Source organism: Rana temporaria, chromosome 3, assembly GCF_905171775.1.
Source record: "Rana temporaria chromosome 3, aRanTem1.1, whole genome shotgun sequence".
NCBI lineage: Eukaryota > Metazoa > Chordata > Amphibia > Anura > Ranidae > Rana > Rana temporaria.
Window position 1 is genome coordinate 429,370,865 of NC_053491.1, and position 15,858 is coordinate 429,386,722.

General features: G+C 45.8%; 1 protein-coding gene across 4 annotated transcripts in view; it reads right to left on the reverse strand.

Annotated features, from left to right (window-relative positions):
• The window catches only part of PRKACA (protein kinase cAMP-activated catalytic subunit alpha), a 91,160-nt gene that overhangs the window by 59,598 nt on the left and 15,704 nt on the right, over positions 1–15,858 (reverse strand). Inside the window, exon 1 of one of the 4 annotated variants that reach the window (XM_040346316.1) lies at positions 4,493–4,595. The exons of the other annotated variants lie outside the window; for them this stretch is intronic. Coding sequence (XP_040202250.1) covers positions 4,493–4,580 — 88 coding nt within the window. The 5' untranslated portion in view covers positions 4,581–4,595. Of the gene's footprint in view, positions 1–4,492; positions 4,596–15,858 lie in introns of those variants that run through there. 4 annotated transcript variants of the gene reach the window in all.

The window sequence follows — 15,858 nt, forward strand, 5'->3', positions numbered from 1 at the left end:
CAAAGAAAGAGTGGTACATCCTAAAATCTACCATAAGGGGTTTTAATACTGTATGAGTGGAAGGGACTCAAGGAGTGCTAAATGTCCGTGGGTTAGGGGTGCAAATTACTTGTCTTGGCTTGGGTGCTGACAACCCATGCTACGCAAATAATTTTACTGTTAAGGGTCCCCAAAACTTGGGAAATTTTACCAAGGGTCACGGCACTAGAAAGGTTGAGAACCACTGCCCTAAAAGGTTTCAACATAAAAGAGAGCTGGAACATTCACCTGGAGGGCCTGCTTTATGGACCTGGAGCCTCCTTACAAAGTAGGGTGAGCCAACTGGTTTACGTTGGCAGTTTCCTGTAACCTGGGCAGTCTTCTCTGTCATGAATACACAGATCTGCCCAAGTTCAGATTGTAAAGCCGAATATACTCTTGCAATAAGATGCCCCGCGAGGGTTAAATGCTTTAGCCTGGTGGTGTAGATTTTACTTCCCCTATCCCTTAGTCCAGCAGGCTCCAGCGTGGTTCTCTTCTGCTCAAAACTGTGGACTTTGGGTGGTTCCTCTTCTTCATCACATACAGAGCAGGGCAATAAACTGTGCCCATAACTGTAGTAACCTTAGAGAGGTGGCAATACATAGGAGGGAGCCTGAAGCATGGGACATCAGTATTTCACCTTATCCCTGCACCTCTAGAATAAAAGAACAATTAACCCTTGCAGTGCTGGGGGGTTCAAATTCCTGAGTGCCACAAGTCTGTATTTAGGTATAAATCTCCGGCCCCCAGGTTCTATGATCATTACCGTTTCTAAATCTGGATATATCGATTCCAGACTGAAATTGTAACAGCATCAAGATCCTGACTATACTTATACTTCCGACTTTCAAAATCGGATGCGGCCCATTAATCCTCCTGTCAAAAAAAGCATTCAAAAAACAAAACAGACATGAGCGATTAGACATTCTTATGCCCGCCTTGAATTCTCATCTACAAAACCTGCTTCCTAAAACTGATCAGCTCCTATGTCAAGCTTATACTGTAGCGCCACCCAGTGGGGAGTCTATTTGTGGAAATTTCCAGCTTGGTGTGTGAATTGCACTGTCACAGAGGGGGATGCATGATTTATAATCTGCTTTTACTATAAATGAACCACACCCAAGAGCACTGAGGTCAAGTTTTGTGTACATACAAACATTGGAAATTTCTCCACCCACAGCCCTTCAACAGTCTCTTCCAGCCACCACCCAGCACTGTACAGATCTCCTTTGCAGACTGCGGCCTGCTCCATATTTGGCCATAAAGCACTATTCTTGCCACAGAGTGCATGGTACATCCACCAGCTTTACTGTGCCATCCTCACCCCAGAGTGCATGGTGTATTTACCGCAATGGCACCACCAGCTTTCCTGTGTCAGCCTCACCCCAGAGTGCATGGTGTATCTACCACAATGGCACCACCAGTTCCCCTGTGCTATCCTTACCCATAGTGTGTGGTGTATCTACCACAATGGCACCTCCAGCTCTCCTGTGCCATCCTCACCCCCAGAGTGCATAATGTATCTACCGCAATGGCACCACCAGCTCTCCTGTGCTATCCTCGCCCCAGAGTCCATAGTGTAACTACTGCAATGGCACCACCAGCTCTCCTGCGCTATCCTCATCCCAGAGTCCATAGGGCCATCCTTACCCATAGTGAGGGAGAGATTCACCACACTGCCACTGCCAGCTCTCTTGTGCTGTCCTCACCGCAGGGTGCAGGATAAATTCACCAGAGTGCTGCATTTATCTACCACAATCACAATACCAACTCTCCTGTGCTATTCCCACCCTAGTGTGCAGAGTATTGTCACCACAATGGCACTGCCTGCTCTCCTGTGCCATCCTCCTGTACTTTCTTCACCCCAGAGTGCAGTTCATATCCACCACAATGGCACTGCCTGCTCTCCTGTGCCATCCTCCTGTACTTTCTTCACCCCAGAGTGCAGTTCATATCCACCACAATGGCACTGCCTGCTCTCCTGTGCCATCCTCCTGTACTTTCTTCACCCCAGAGTGCAGTTCATATCCACCACAATGGCACTGCCTGCTCTCCTGTGCTATCCTTACTGCAGGGGGCAGTATATATATTCACCACAATGGCACTGCCTGCTCTCCTGTGCTATCCTTACTGCAGGGGGCAGTATATATATTCACCACAATGGCACTGCCTGCTCTCCTGTGCTATCCTCACTGCAGAGGGCAGTATATATTCACCACAATGGTACTGCCTGCTCTCTTCTGCTATCCTCACCCCAGAGTGCAGGATATATCCACCACAATTGCAGTAACTTCTCTCCTGTGCCAACCTCGCTGCAGAGGGCAGAATATATCTACTACAATGGCACTGCCTGCTTTCTCCCACACTATTCTCACCCCAGAGTGCAGCATATATTTAGAAGGCAATGGCACTGCCTGCTGTCCTGTGCCATCTTCACCCCAGAGAGCAGTGCATATCCAGCACAATCATACTGCCTGCTCGAGCCTTGCCCAGAGTGCATGCTTGCCAGCCCTTCTGCACTATCCTCACCCCAGAATTCAGGGTATACCCACCCCAATGGCACTGCCCACTTTTCTGCACTATTCAGTCCCAGAGTACATAATGGCACTGCCCGCTCTCATGCGCTGTACTTCATACACACTAGAAGTGGGTCCATTCTCTGAAACTTCATATGACGTTAGACATTGTAATGTCTTTCCCAAGTCTGCAGCTTTCATAAAAATAACCTCTGGTGATCCTCTTCATGACAATGCTCTATCCCCATTTCCTAGCCGTGTTCCTGCAATGTCACCCTGTCACACGGGCTTCCGATGGGAACAAGTGGCTGTTTCAACACATATGTCAGGAAAATAGAGAAAAGCAACGCAGCCATGTAGGAGATCATCAGCGGCGAGATGAAATAAAGGAAGAAAGACTTTTTTTTAAATAAAATACAAACCAAGAACAATGCGGGTATTGATCTTGATAATAGTGAATGAGATAGGTAAAAATGTACAGAGGAAGGAGGAGGTCAAGGGACGAGAAGGTGCTAAAGTCATCGTAAATGCGCGGTTTATTTATTGATTTTATTAATCAAAACAACAAAAATGTTTATACTTGCCTGCTCTGTGAAATTCTCACAGAGCAGTCCTGATCCTTCTTGGGTCCCCCACCAGCGCTCCTGGCTCCTCCTCCCCACTGCTATGGGGGCGCACGTGCATGCTTGCTTCCAAACCGCCACTGTCTCCATAAAACACACAGAGCATGGCTTGGCCCTGCCCCCTGCTCAATGGCTCCCGCTGCCGAGTCTCCACCAATGAGAAGGTAGAGAGCCTCTGCTTTCATGCACATCGCGGGATCGGACTTAGGCTGGGGTTGCCACCTCATCCCTTTAACCACTAGGGGTCCGCACTATAGTCGAATGACGGCTACAGCGCGGACCTGAAAAGCCAAGTGGACGTCAATTGACGTCCACCCCTTTGCGCGTTCCCCGCGCGCGCTCCAGAGCGCACAGCGGGGAACTTCTGTGCTGGCCGTTTCCCTTGGACACAGCCAATTACAGATTGCCGCGAACGGCCAATCAGAGTGGCCATTTGCTAGGCGATCTGTGCGGCCAATGAGAGATGATCTCATATGTAAACATATGAGATCATCTCTCATTGCCGGTGCTGTCTCTGGAGAGGAGACCGATCTGTGTCCCTTGTACATAGGGACATAGATCGGTCACCCCCCCTCCACCTACAGTTAGAACACTATATAGGACACACATTTAACCCCTTCCTCACCCCCTTCAATGCCAGTCACATTTATACTGTAATTAGTGCATATTTATAGCACTGATCGCAGTATAAATGTGAATGGCGCCAAAAATGTGTCAAAAGTGTCCGATGTGTCCGCCATAACGTCGCAGTCCCAATAAAAAAAAAAAATAAAAAAAAAAATATTAATTCTGTCCCCTATTTTGTAGGCGCTATAACTTTTGCGCAAACCAGTCGCTTATTGCGATTTTTATTTTTTTAATCAAAAATATGTAGAATACGTATCGGCCTAAACTGAGAAAAAAAATGTGTTTTAGTTTTTTTTAAATTGGGATATTTATTATAGCAACAAGTAAAAAATATTGTATTTTTTTTTTAATTGTCGCTCTTTTTTGTTTATAGCGCAAAAAATTAAAACCGCACAGGCGATCAAATACCACCAAAAGAAAACTCTACTTGTGGGGAAAAAAGGACATCAATTTTGTTTGGGAGCCACGTCGCACGACCGCGCAATTGTTAGTTAAAGCGACGCAGTGCCGAAAGCTGAAATTTCACCTGGGCAGGAGGGGGGTATATGTGCCCAGTAAGCAAGTGGTTAAAACCAAACACTTATTAAGTTAAATTACACAGGTTCTGTGGATGATTAATGTGGCAATTAAATTCATTTTGTGCCTGGCAACTACATCTCTCATTCTCTATTAAACCCATCAAAAGCCTAATAAAGTGTTCCATACCGTATCGTTCCAGCCCCTCTTGGTCCAGGGCAGGAGTGGAAGAAGTGGCCAGCTTCCAGCGCCGAACGATGCCTACGGTGGAGAGCATGGGCTGCTGAAACAGGGCATCCACAGAGAGTGGGTGCAAGACTTCGCAGAGCCATAGAAGCAGGGGGGCAGGAAGAGACGCAATTGCCCACAGCTGACCACATTGTGAGGGGTTGGGCCTGCTATTAATAACCGCTAAAGGGGATTAAACCGAGATAAAAGCTCATTAGCAGTGACCTGCAGTGTGGTGCGATTAACCCTTCTTTCATAGCAGCTCGGCTTCCAAAAATCATTCTACAAGTGTTCGATCGGTGCCTCATTAACCCATCACATGCCACATCCTAGTTCCTTCTGATCACCCCCCCCCCCCCCCATCAACATCCTACGCTTCTCAGTTACCTGTAAGACACCACCACACCCCCTCTGTACAGAGCCATTACCGCGTCATAGGAAGCAACGCGTGAAGTCAGCAACTCCGTCAATGGCGTACATTCATCCCAATCCTCTGTGTGAACATCATCACAGATAACATCACAGCTTTAATCTGGTTAGTGTCAGAAACGTACACGTCAGCTTATGTGAGGTTTCTATCCATTGCTACAGAATACACAAAATGAGCATACAGGGTATAAATCAGTAAGACCAAATGCAAACTATTATTCCGCGTACACACGACGGAATTCCGCTAAAGCTTGGCTTGCATACACACGGTCACACAAAAATTCCAACCGTCAAAAAAACACGGTGACGTACAACACTACGACGAACCGAGAAAAATTAATTTCAATGCTTCCGAACATGCGTTGACTTGATTCTGAGCATGCGTGGTTTTCAGTGCGTCGGAATTGCATACAAACAGATTTTCTGATAGAAATTTTTTCCGTCGGAAAAATAGAGAACCAGAAAAAGTCAGATGGGGCATACGCACGGTTGGAATATCCGACAAAAAGCTCCCATCGGAAATTGCGACCATGTGTACGCAGAATTAGGCTTAAAGTAGATCTATCTCCCAATGGAAAGATATAGTTTTCTAAAACTGAGCAACAATTTCCATTTTTTTAAATTATCCTTTGTTGCATATTAGCGCTGATGATCGCATCCTGCCCATTTTATGTGCCCATTGGCAGCACAACATTTGTTTATACTGGCTTCACCAGGGGTGCATGTGACAGTGTAATAACACGGGCACAACTAGTGATCACCCCAAAACTGGAAATGAATGGACCTGCATGGCAGGATCAGCAGGCATTATTTAAATAAAATAAAGCAACTTTTGAATCTACAACATTTAATAGCTTATATGATATTTTATTGATTGGGTTTAGATCTACTTGAGCTGGTATGACTGAAAGAATCAAAACATAAAAGAAGAAAAAAAAGAAAAAAAGAATAACGAAGAAAAAAGAAAAGAAAAGAATAAAGGAAAAAAAGAAAAGAATAAAGAAGGGAAAAAAAGAAAAGAATAAAGAAGGGAAAAAAAGAAAAGAATAAAGAAGGAAAAAAAGAAAAGAATAAAGAAGGAAAAAAAGATGTCCGACTTGCTGCAGCTTCAAATGCACACTAAGAAGCACTCAGTGTTCAGTGAAATCAGAGTAAGCTATTTCAGTACAAAAGAGGAACATGTACAACTGTGCAAGACTGAGGCCAAGTCTGGTGCCCAGCTTTAACCACATCCCGCCCAGCATATAGCAAAATGACAGCCAGGTAGTGGTTTAATTGTTGTGACTGGGCGTCACATGATGTCCTTCACAGCATGGCACGCAGCACAGCCGATCGGTGGTCTCTCAGACACACTGCATCTCCGATCACAGTAAAGAGCCCATGACATAGGCTCTTTACCATGTGATCAGCTGTGCCCAATCACAGCTGATCAGTGTAAACAGGAAGGGTCAGTTTTCCTGACAGGGGGAGGTCTGTGCTGATAATCAGAGCAATCATCATCAGTGCAGCCCCCATTAGTGATGCCCACCAATGCTGCCTGTCAGTACCTGCTCATCATTGCCGCCCATCAGTGCTGGATATTAGTGCCCATAAAGGCTGCCATCAATGCCAGATATTAGTGCCCTTAAAAGCTGCCCATAAGTGCTGGATATTAGTGCCCATATAAGCTGCCCATCAGTGCTGGATATTAGTGCTCATAAAGGCTGCCCATCAGTGCTGGATATTGGTGCCCATAAAAGCTGCCCATCAGTGCTGGATATTAGTGCCTCTTCATCAGTGCCCATAAAGGCTACCCCATTAGTGCTGCATATTAGTGCCTCCTCATCAGTGCACATCAGTGAAGGAGAAAAAATTACTTAATTACAAATTTTTATAACAGAAACAAAAGAAACTTTTTTTCAACATTTTCAGTCTTTTTTCATTTGTTTAGCAAAAAATAAAAAGCTCAGTGGTGATTAAATATCACAAAAATAAAGCTCTGTCTCAAAAAAAGTATAATTATGTTTGGGTGCAGCATTGCAAAATGTGACAGCGCTCAAAGCTGAAAACTGGCCTTTGCAGCAATGGGGTAAAAGTGCCCAGTATTGAAGTGGTTAAGGTCAAACCATGATCAAGGGCTATTTTTTGGACATTTGCCCTGTGGAAAAAAAAAAAAAACACACACACACAAACACACTAAGGCCCCTTTCACATTGAGGAGTTTTTCAGGCGGTAAAGCGCTAAAAATAGCGCTGCTATCCCGCTTGAAAAACTCCTGCACTGCAGACTCAATGTGAAAGCCAGAGGGCTTTCACACTGAGGGGATGCGCTGGCGGGAGACAAAAAAATCTCCTGTCAGCAGCATCTTTGGAGCGGTGAGAGGAGCGGCATGTATACCGATCCTTCACATTGAAAACAATGGGAACCGCGGCAATACCTCCCGCAATGCGCCTCTATAGAGGCGCATTGCGGGCGGTATTAACTCTTTATCGGCCGCTAGCGGGGGTTAATACCGCACCGCTAGCGGCTGATACCCGCGGCAATTCCGGCGGTATAGCGCCGCTATTTTTAGCGGCGTTATACCGCCACCGCAGCTCCCGCCCCAGTCTGAAAGGGGCCTAAAACTAAGTGTTTGCCATGTGTGGCTACTGCTGAGTTTGGAAAGACTCGCATTTCCTACTTTTAACCACTTAAGGACCACCTCCTGCACATATACATCGGCAGAATGGCACGGCTGGGCACAGGCATGTACAGGTGCGTCGCCTTCAAAGAGCCCAGCTGTGGGTCGCACGCGACTCGGTCCGAAGCTCCGTGACCCGATCGCCGCCGGAGTCCCGCGATCGGTCACAGGAGCTGAAGACCGGGGAGAGGTGTGTGTAAACACAGCTTCCCTGTTCTTCACTGTGGCAAAGTCATTGATCGTCTGTTCCCTGATATAGGGAAATACAATCAATGACATCACACGTCCAGCCCCGCCCCCCTACAGTTAGAAACACAGATGAGTTCACACTTAACCCCTTCAGCGCCCCCTAGTGGTTAACTCCTAAACTGCAATTGTCATTTTCACAGTAATCAATGCATTTTTATAGCACTTTTTGCAGTGAAAATGGTCCCAAAAATGTGTCAAAATTGTCTGATGTGTCCGCCATAATGTCGCAGTCACGTAAAAAATAAAAATAAAATAAATAGCTGATCGCCGCCATTAGTAGTAATTTTTTTTTTTTTTTATAAAAATGCCATAAAACTATCCCCTATTTTGTAAACGCTATAACTTTTGCACAAACCAATCGATAAACGCTTATTGCGATTTTGTTTTATAAAAATAGGTAGAAGAATACGTATCGGCCTAAACTGAGGGAAAAAAAAAACTTTTTTTACATCTTTTTGGGGGATATTATAGCAAAAAGTTAAAAATATAGCTTTTTTTTTTTTAAATTGACGCTCTATTTTTGTTTATAGCGCAAAAACTAAAAACCGCAGAGGTGATCAAATACCACCAAAAGAAAGCTCTATTTGTGGGGAGAAAAGGACTCCAATTTTGTTTGGGAGCTATGTCGCACGACCGCGCAATTGTCAGTTAAAGCGACGCAGTGCCGAATTGGAAAATGGGGCAAGGTCCTTAACCTGCATATTGGTCTGGGTCTTAAGTGGTTAAGCAGCCTGTACAATAAGCACTGAACGTCCAAGACTTCAACTTTCAACTGGAGTACAACGATTCAGCATTTTGCTGGCTCTGTAGCTCCTCCATCCTGAAAATGGCTTGCATTCTTCTCAGAGAGTGCAAGGTATTCTGAGATTGGAGAAGTGGAGATTGTGACATTCATCCCCACCTCCTCCATTCACAGGAGGATAAAGTTGGGTCTAAACAACAAATTAAACCAGGATCAGAGGAGTGCACAGAAAGACTTTTCTGGTTTATAATAGAAAACAAAGGTTTAAACATTTTAAAACCTTATAGCTATGGTAATTGTAAAAACGTGTTCATTTCTCAGCCATAGCCCCCCACTCCCCTCTGAGCTCTATGGGTTTTGCTGCACAAAATGCATTCACTTTCATGGCTGAGCAAAGTGAACATCCACACACAGCATGTCTAAGTACTACATAAACACCGGTGGTTTGCAAAGGAAAGTGTCCCTGCACACGTCGCTGTTTGTTCTGTGCTGTATCTGAATGGCATTTCAGTCCTTCCTTACAGATGAAAGATAGACTGTCAGTGCTGCAGCCAAAACCAATCGCGCTCAGCCATTCGCAACCAGGATTTTGTGGAACCCAAAGGGTTCCCTAAAGGTTCCATGAGCTGTGGCCAATTGACCTATCTTAACCACTTCAATACCGGGCACTTTCCACCCTTCCTGCCCAAACCAAATTTTCAGCGTTGTCGCCGTTTAAATGACAAATTGCGCAGTCATGCTACACTGTACCTAAACTTTTGGTGGTATTTAAATCACCTCTGCGGTTATTTCTTGCTAAACAAAAACAAAAAAAAGACAAAATTTTGAAAAATAAATAAAAGTTTGTTTGTTAAATTCTGTAAATAAGTACGTTTTATACTTCACTGATGAGGCTGCACTAAAAAGGTGGCACCAATGAGGTGGCACTTATAGGCGACAATGATGGGTGGGTACCGATTAGGAGGCACTGGCAGGTATCGCTGGTGGGCACCGATTGGCATGTGTGGGCACATATTGGCACCCATGGCCACCAGGGATGCCATACCTGGTAATCAGTGGTGGCCATACCTGGTGGTCCAATGTGGGCATCCGCAGTGGGGGCTGCGCTAATAAACAATCAGCACAGACCCCCCCCCCATCAGGAGAGCAGCCGATCGGCGAGTGAGGAAAAGCCGGCTCTTCCCGTTTACATCGTGATCAGCCATGATTGGACATAGCTCATCACGTGGTAAGGAGTCTGTCAGTGACACGCCGCAACAACGATCGCTGCGATGCGCGCCCCTGGGCTTCTTATCTTGATCTTGTCATATGACGTCTGATCAGGATATAACTACCACTTTGCCACCATCATTTTGCTATACGGTGGGCAGCAAGTGGTTAAAGTAAATGTAAAGCTGCCTTTTTTTTTTTTAAATAACAAACATGTCATACGTGTCTCCACTGTGCAGTTCATTTTGCACAGAGTGGCTCCGATCCTCATCTTCTGGGGGTCCCTCGGCACCTCCCCGCATCAGATAACCCTCAAGGACAGTGATGGCGAACCTTGGCACCCCAGATGTTTCAGAACTACATTTCCCATGATGCTCATGCACTCTGCAGTGTAGTGGAGCATCATGGGAAATGTAGTTCTAACACATCTGGGGTGCCGAGGTTCGCCATCACTGCTCTAGGAGATGTGCTCTCCTGGGGGGGCGCGCTTAACCTTGCGGCCACGAGTCCAGCATTCGGCGTCCATAGACACGAATGCCAGACTCGGCACCGCCCCCCTGCATCATTGGATTTAATTGACAGCAGTGGGAGCCAATTGCTGCGCTGTTATCAATCTATCAAGAGCCGGGACCCTGTGCAGAGAGCGTCCCTGCTGAGTGAATTAAGGGGCTCAGGCAAGTAAAACGGGGGGGGGGGGGGGTCACTGCCAGAAGTTTTTTCACCTAAATACATAGGATGCATGAAGGTGAAAACACACAAGGGTTTACAACCCCGTTAAGGCCCCTTTCACATGGGGCAGTGGAGGTGTGGTGACGGTATAGCGGCGCGATTTTTAGCGCCGATATACCGCTGTATTTACCGCGATATTCGGTGCGGTTTTAACCCCAGAAGAAGGGTTAATACCTCTGTAGAGGCGCATTGCGGGCGGTATTACCGCGGTTTCCTATTGATTTCAATGGGAAGGAGGTTTCCTATACCGCTCCAAAGATGCGGCTAGCAGGACTTTTGGAGCGGTCCTGCTAGCGCATCGCTTCAGTGTGAAAGCCTTCGGGCTTTCACATTGAAGCCTGCAGGGCACGATTTTTTCAGGCGGTATAGCAGCGCTATTTTAAGCGCTGTACCACCTGAAAAACGTGTCAGTGTGAAAGGGGTCTTAGTGTCGGCATAGTTCTGGGGTCACCCCCACTTGGTAGAGACGGTTGCATGAAGCCAACAATCTTAAGCCATCGGTAGGGATTGCATTTTGACCACCACTGTAAGGGCTGCCTTATTCCACATGACCACACATGTAAGGGGCATTTATTTCACTGACCACCAATAAATTGGTTTTAGTAAGGGTTCCTTGAGACCTGAAAATGATTTCAATTGTTCCTCTGGGGTAAAAAGGTTGAGAAACACTGATCTAGCTGATCTGAAAGGGCAGAGCAATGAGCCGTATCTGCGAGATCATCAATCATCTGAATGAGTCCTTTATGTACACAGCCACACCCTTTTATGTTCTTCCTCAATTATACAAGACAAATAGAGGACTTCCGCTATCCGAGAGCTATCCAAACAGCTACACCATCAGATATCTAGAGGCAGCTAGTGGTTACTTACTGGGGGGTGTGCCCTACATTTTCATGGGGTCTCTGCAGGAACACATAGAAAACTCAGCTGGTGGCAATAGAAACCCAGCTGGAAACTGGTGAATGGCTTTTGAGTCATCAGTTACAGTTTTCATAATCAAACATTCAGGTACTAGCTAGGGTGCAGGCCCTGCATAGTCTAAAGCGAGGGTCAGCAATCAGTCAATCACGGTAGATCATGATCAATCCTTGCCAACCCCCGAAATAGAAATGAGAGGTGGCAGGAGTTGCATTTACTGCAACCAATCCCCTTTCCTCCTGCACCTGCTGAAAGCCACCTCTCCTCCGCTCCTTCCCAGCAGCATTCAGCGGGTACAGGAGGAAAGGGGATCAGTCACAGTAAATGCTGCCCCCCCACCAACCCTCCTGTTTGTCTACCTGGCCCCTGTGTGCTCCCTTGGTCCTCAATGCAGCGCTGCCAGCTTCCCCCATCCTGCCGGCTGCTTCGGGGATCGTTTCAAGATGAAGGCTGCATTCACACCTAGGCGTAGGCGATTTGCGGCGTTTTTTACCGCGATTTGCCTTGGCAAAACGCAGCGTTTTTTACCACGATTTTCGCTGGAAGGGTGATTACACATTGTGTAATATGGCCGAACGCCGAAGACGCCTGAAAAAAAGGGTCAGGGACTTGTTTTGAGCTTCAGGCATTCGGCGTGAACCATCTCCATAGCCGACAATGTTAAATCACCACTCCAGCGTATTGCAGGCTGCAATAGCGGTGGGCGTGAAAACGCCTAGGTGTGAATGGAGCCGAAGAGTGGGGAAGGGGCAGTAAAATATGTCACTCACTGCAGCTGCAGGCATCATTCAGATATCATCTTTTACAGGCGGCTATTCTGTGCACCGCTAATGATTTTAGAAAAACCTCACTGAGTGAGTGTGACCACTGGATGTGACAGTGAAACAATGAAATAACGTGATTAACCACTTCAGCCCCGGACCATATTGCTGGTCAAAGACCAGAGCACTTTTTGCGATTCGGCACTGCGTCGCTTTAACTGACAATTGCGCGGTCGTGCGACGTGGCTCCCAAACAAAATTGGTGTCTTTTTCCCCCCACAAATAGAGCTTTCTTTTGGTGGTATTTGATCACCTCTGCGGTTTTTAGTTTTTGTGCTATAAACAAAAATATAGCGACAATTTTTAAAAAAAATGAATATTTTTTACTATAATAAATATCCCCCAAATATATATATAAAATTTCCTCAGTTTAGGCCGATACGTATTCTTCTACATATTTTTCGTAAAAAATAAAAAAAAATCGCAATAAGCGTTTATTGATTGGTTTGCGCAAAAGTTATAGCTATATAGTTATTTTTTTTCGGTACTGCGACAATATGGCAGACACTTCGGACATTTTTGAGACCATTGGCATTTTTATAGCGATCAGTGCTATAAAAATGCATCAATTACTATAAAAATGCCACTGGCATAGAAGGGGTTAACACTAGGCAGCGGGGAAGGGGTTAAGTATGTTCCCTGGGTGTGTTCTAACTGAGGTGGACTCACTAGGGGAAATGACTAATTGCTGTTTATACATTGTATGAACAGACGGTCAGGCATTTCTCCCCTGACAGGACCGGGAGCTGTGTGTTTACACGCACAGCTCCCGGTCCTCGCTCTGTAACGAGCGATCGCGTGTGCTCGGCTGTGATTCAGGAGCGAGCGGGCGGCACGCACGTGCCCCTAGTGGCCGCATCGAGAGCCGACGTAGAGCTACGGGCTCTCGCGCAGGAGAGCCAACCTGCGGCCGTAGAACTGTGGTAGCTGGTCAGCATCTAGTTAATAAGTTCACATGCAGAAAAATGAGAAAGATTGTCCATCAACATGACATGTGAAGTGACGATGAAGATAAACATGTAACCATAAGGACCATCAAATGGAACTTTCTTTCAAAATGGTAGGAAGAGATTGAATACGCTAAGGATAAGCCACTTTTCCATTCTACCCACGTTGGTGAATTTTGTATTGTGGCATTGTGTCTTTTTGTTATTTATATGCCTGTATTTTTTTCTTCTATGTGATATTGTATCGTTATGAATTTTTCTACCATTTTGTATAATAAATTAAACTATTTTTTATATACTGTTTTTGATTATTACTGTTGCCCACATAATCCCAACCCTACATCCCCCCCCCCCCCCCCCACCGGCTCGCTTGGGGCAACCGGCGAGCCGAAGAATGAATCTGCCACCACCGGAAGTTGAGCATAGAGATTTATGGTAACAAGATGGTCCCCAGTCATCTCTATGACCTTTGGAGGCCCAGGCACGACGTTATGATGTCATGTCCGGGCTGGCGGAAGTAAGCATTGCCAGTGACGCGCCTGAAAAGGCCGAAGTTGTTTATTTTTATTTCGGCCTTTCCAGCCTGAAGGAGAGAGGAGTCTTATAGTAAAATAAACAATAAAAGAAAGATTTAAAGCGCCCCTGTCCGCGCACACAGAAGCGAACGCAAGTCGAGCCTACATATGTAAAGGGCGTTCAAAAAGTGTTGACTGCATTCGTTTACATTCCCCCCCCCCCCCCCCCCCCCCCATTTATGCTTAACTGGCTATCCTAAGAAAGTTGCAATACATTACATTTTAGTTTTTTGTTTGGATACCCTTTAAGCAACAGACGATTTTAAATGAAAGATGTGCAGTAAATAAGCAGTATTTAAGTTTCATGGCGCATCCCGCGCATCTACAAATTTCCACCCGAATTCCATTCATCTGCACAACACATGCAACATTTATTAAAGCAAGCTCGGATTGCAGCACTAGAAACATATGCAGCATCGCTGTAGTTCTAATCTGCCGAGTGATCAGACTGCGTACTCCTCCACAGGGGCCGATAATCCCTCTTCTGTATGTCAGACACCCGCTATGATCAGAGGGGTAGAAGAGGCTACAATGAGTACTATGGGTGGGAGATGAGAGCACTTGGCCAACACAGGAGCCAAGAGAAGAAGGTTACTGACAGATAAAAACACACAGGTGCCGACTCCTAATACCTATGAAGCTGAAAACTAGAGTGACCGAGACCAGAGTAGGTTTCAGTTATGGGTGGACACCTGTAGGCTGAACCATCCAGATCTCCAACGCGGTTGTGCGTGCTGTGCTCACCTTGAGTATAGGCACAGCGTGCCGCAAGGTTCTATTGTTGGCCTGCAATATCACAGGCAGCCCTGTGCTTGCCAACAAGGGTTTCTCCACCAAGTACTAAGTCATGTTTTGCTTGGGGGATCAAATACTTATTTCACTCACTGAACTGTAACTAAGTTTATAACATTTGTATCATGTGATTTTTTTCAGGATTTTTGGTTGATATTCCCATCTCTATCATTTAACTGCTTGCTGACCGGCTCACGCACTTATACGTCGGCAGAATGGAACGGCTGCGCAAAGCAACGTGTGTATATATCTATCTCTTTGAATTTTGAGCCGTGCGCCCCTGCGGCGAGCTCCGTGACTGTGGGACCCACAAACTCGATGTCCGCCGGTGTCCCGCGATTGTGTCACGGAGCTGCAGAATGAGGGGGATGCCTGTGTAAACTAGGCATCTCCCTGTTCTGCCTAGAGACAGGACACTGATCTTCTGCTCCCTGTCATTGGGAGCAGTGATCAGTGTCGTGTCACTTGTAGCCCAGCCTCCCCACTGTTAGAGTCACTCCCTAGGACACACTTAACCCCCTTCCTCGCCCATAGTGGTTAACCCCTCCCCTGCCAGTGTCATTTACACAGTAATCAGTGCATTTTTACAGCACTGATCACTGAATAAATGACAATGGTCCCAAAATAGCATCAGAAGTGTCTGCCATAATGTTGCAGTCACGATTAAAATCACTGATCGCCGCCATTACTAATAAAAAATATTAATAAAAATGCCATAAAACTATCCCTTATTTTGTAGAGGCTATAACTTTTGCGCAAACCAATCAATAAACGCTCATTTTTTTTTTTAAACAAATATATGTAGAGCAGGGGTGTCAAACTGGCGGCCCTCCAGCTGTTGCAAAACTACAAGTCCCATGAGGCATTGCAAGGCTAACAGTTACAAGCATGACTCTCACAGGCTGAGGCATGATGGGACTTGTAGTTTCGGAACAGCTGGAGGGCCGCCAGTTTGACACCCCTGATGTAGAAGAATACATATCGGCCTAAACTGAGAAAAAAATATATTAAATTGGGGATACTTACGTTTTTTTCTAAATTGTCGCTCTATTTTTGTTTATAGCGCAAAAAATAAAAACCGCAGAGGTGATCAAATACCACCAAAAGAAAGCTCTATTTGTGAAAAAAAAAAAAAAGGACGTCAATTTTGTTTGGGCACCACATCTCACGGCCGCGCAATTGTCAGTTAAAGCAACGCAGTGCCGAATCGCAAAAAGTGGCACGGTCATTTGGCAGCCAAATCCTTATTTATAGACC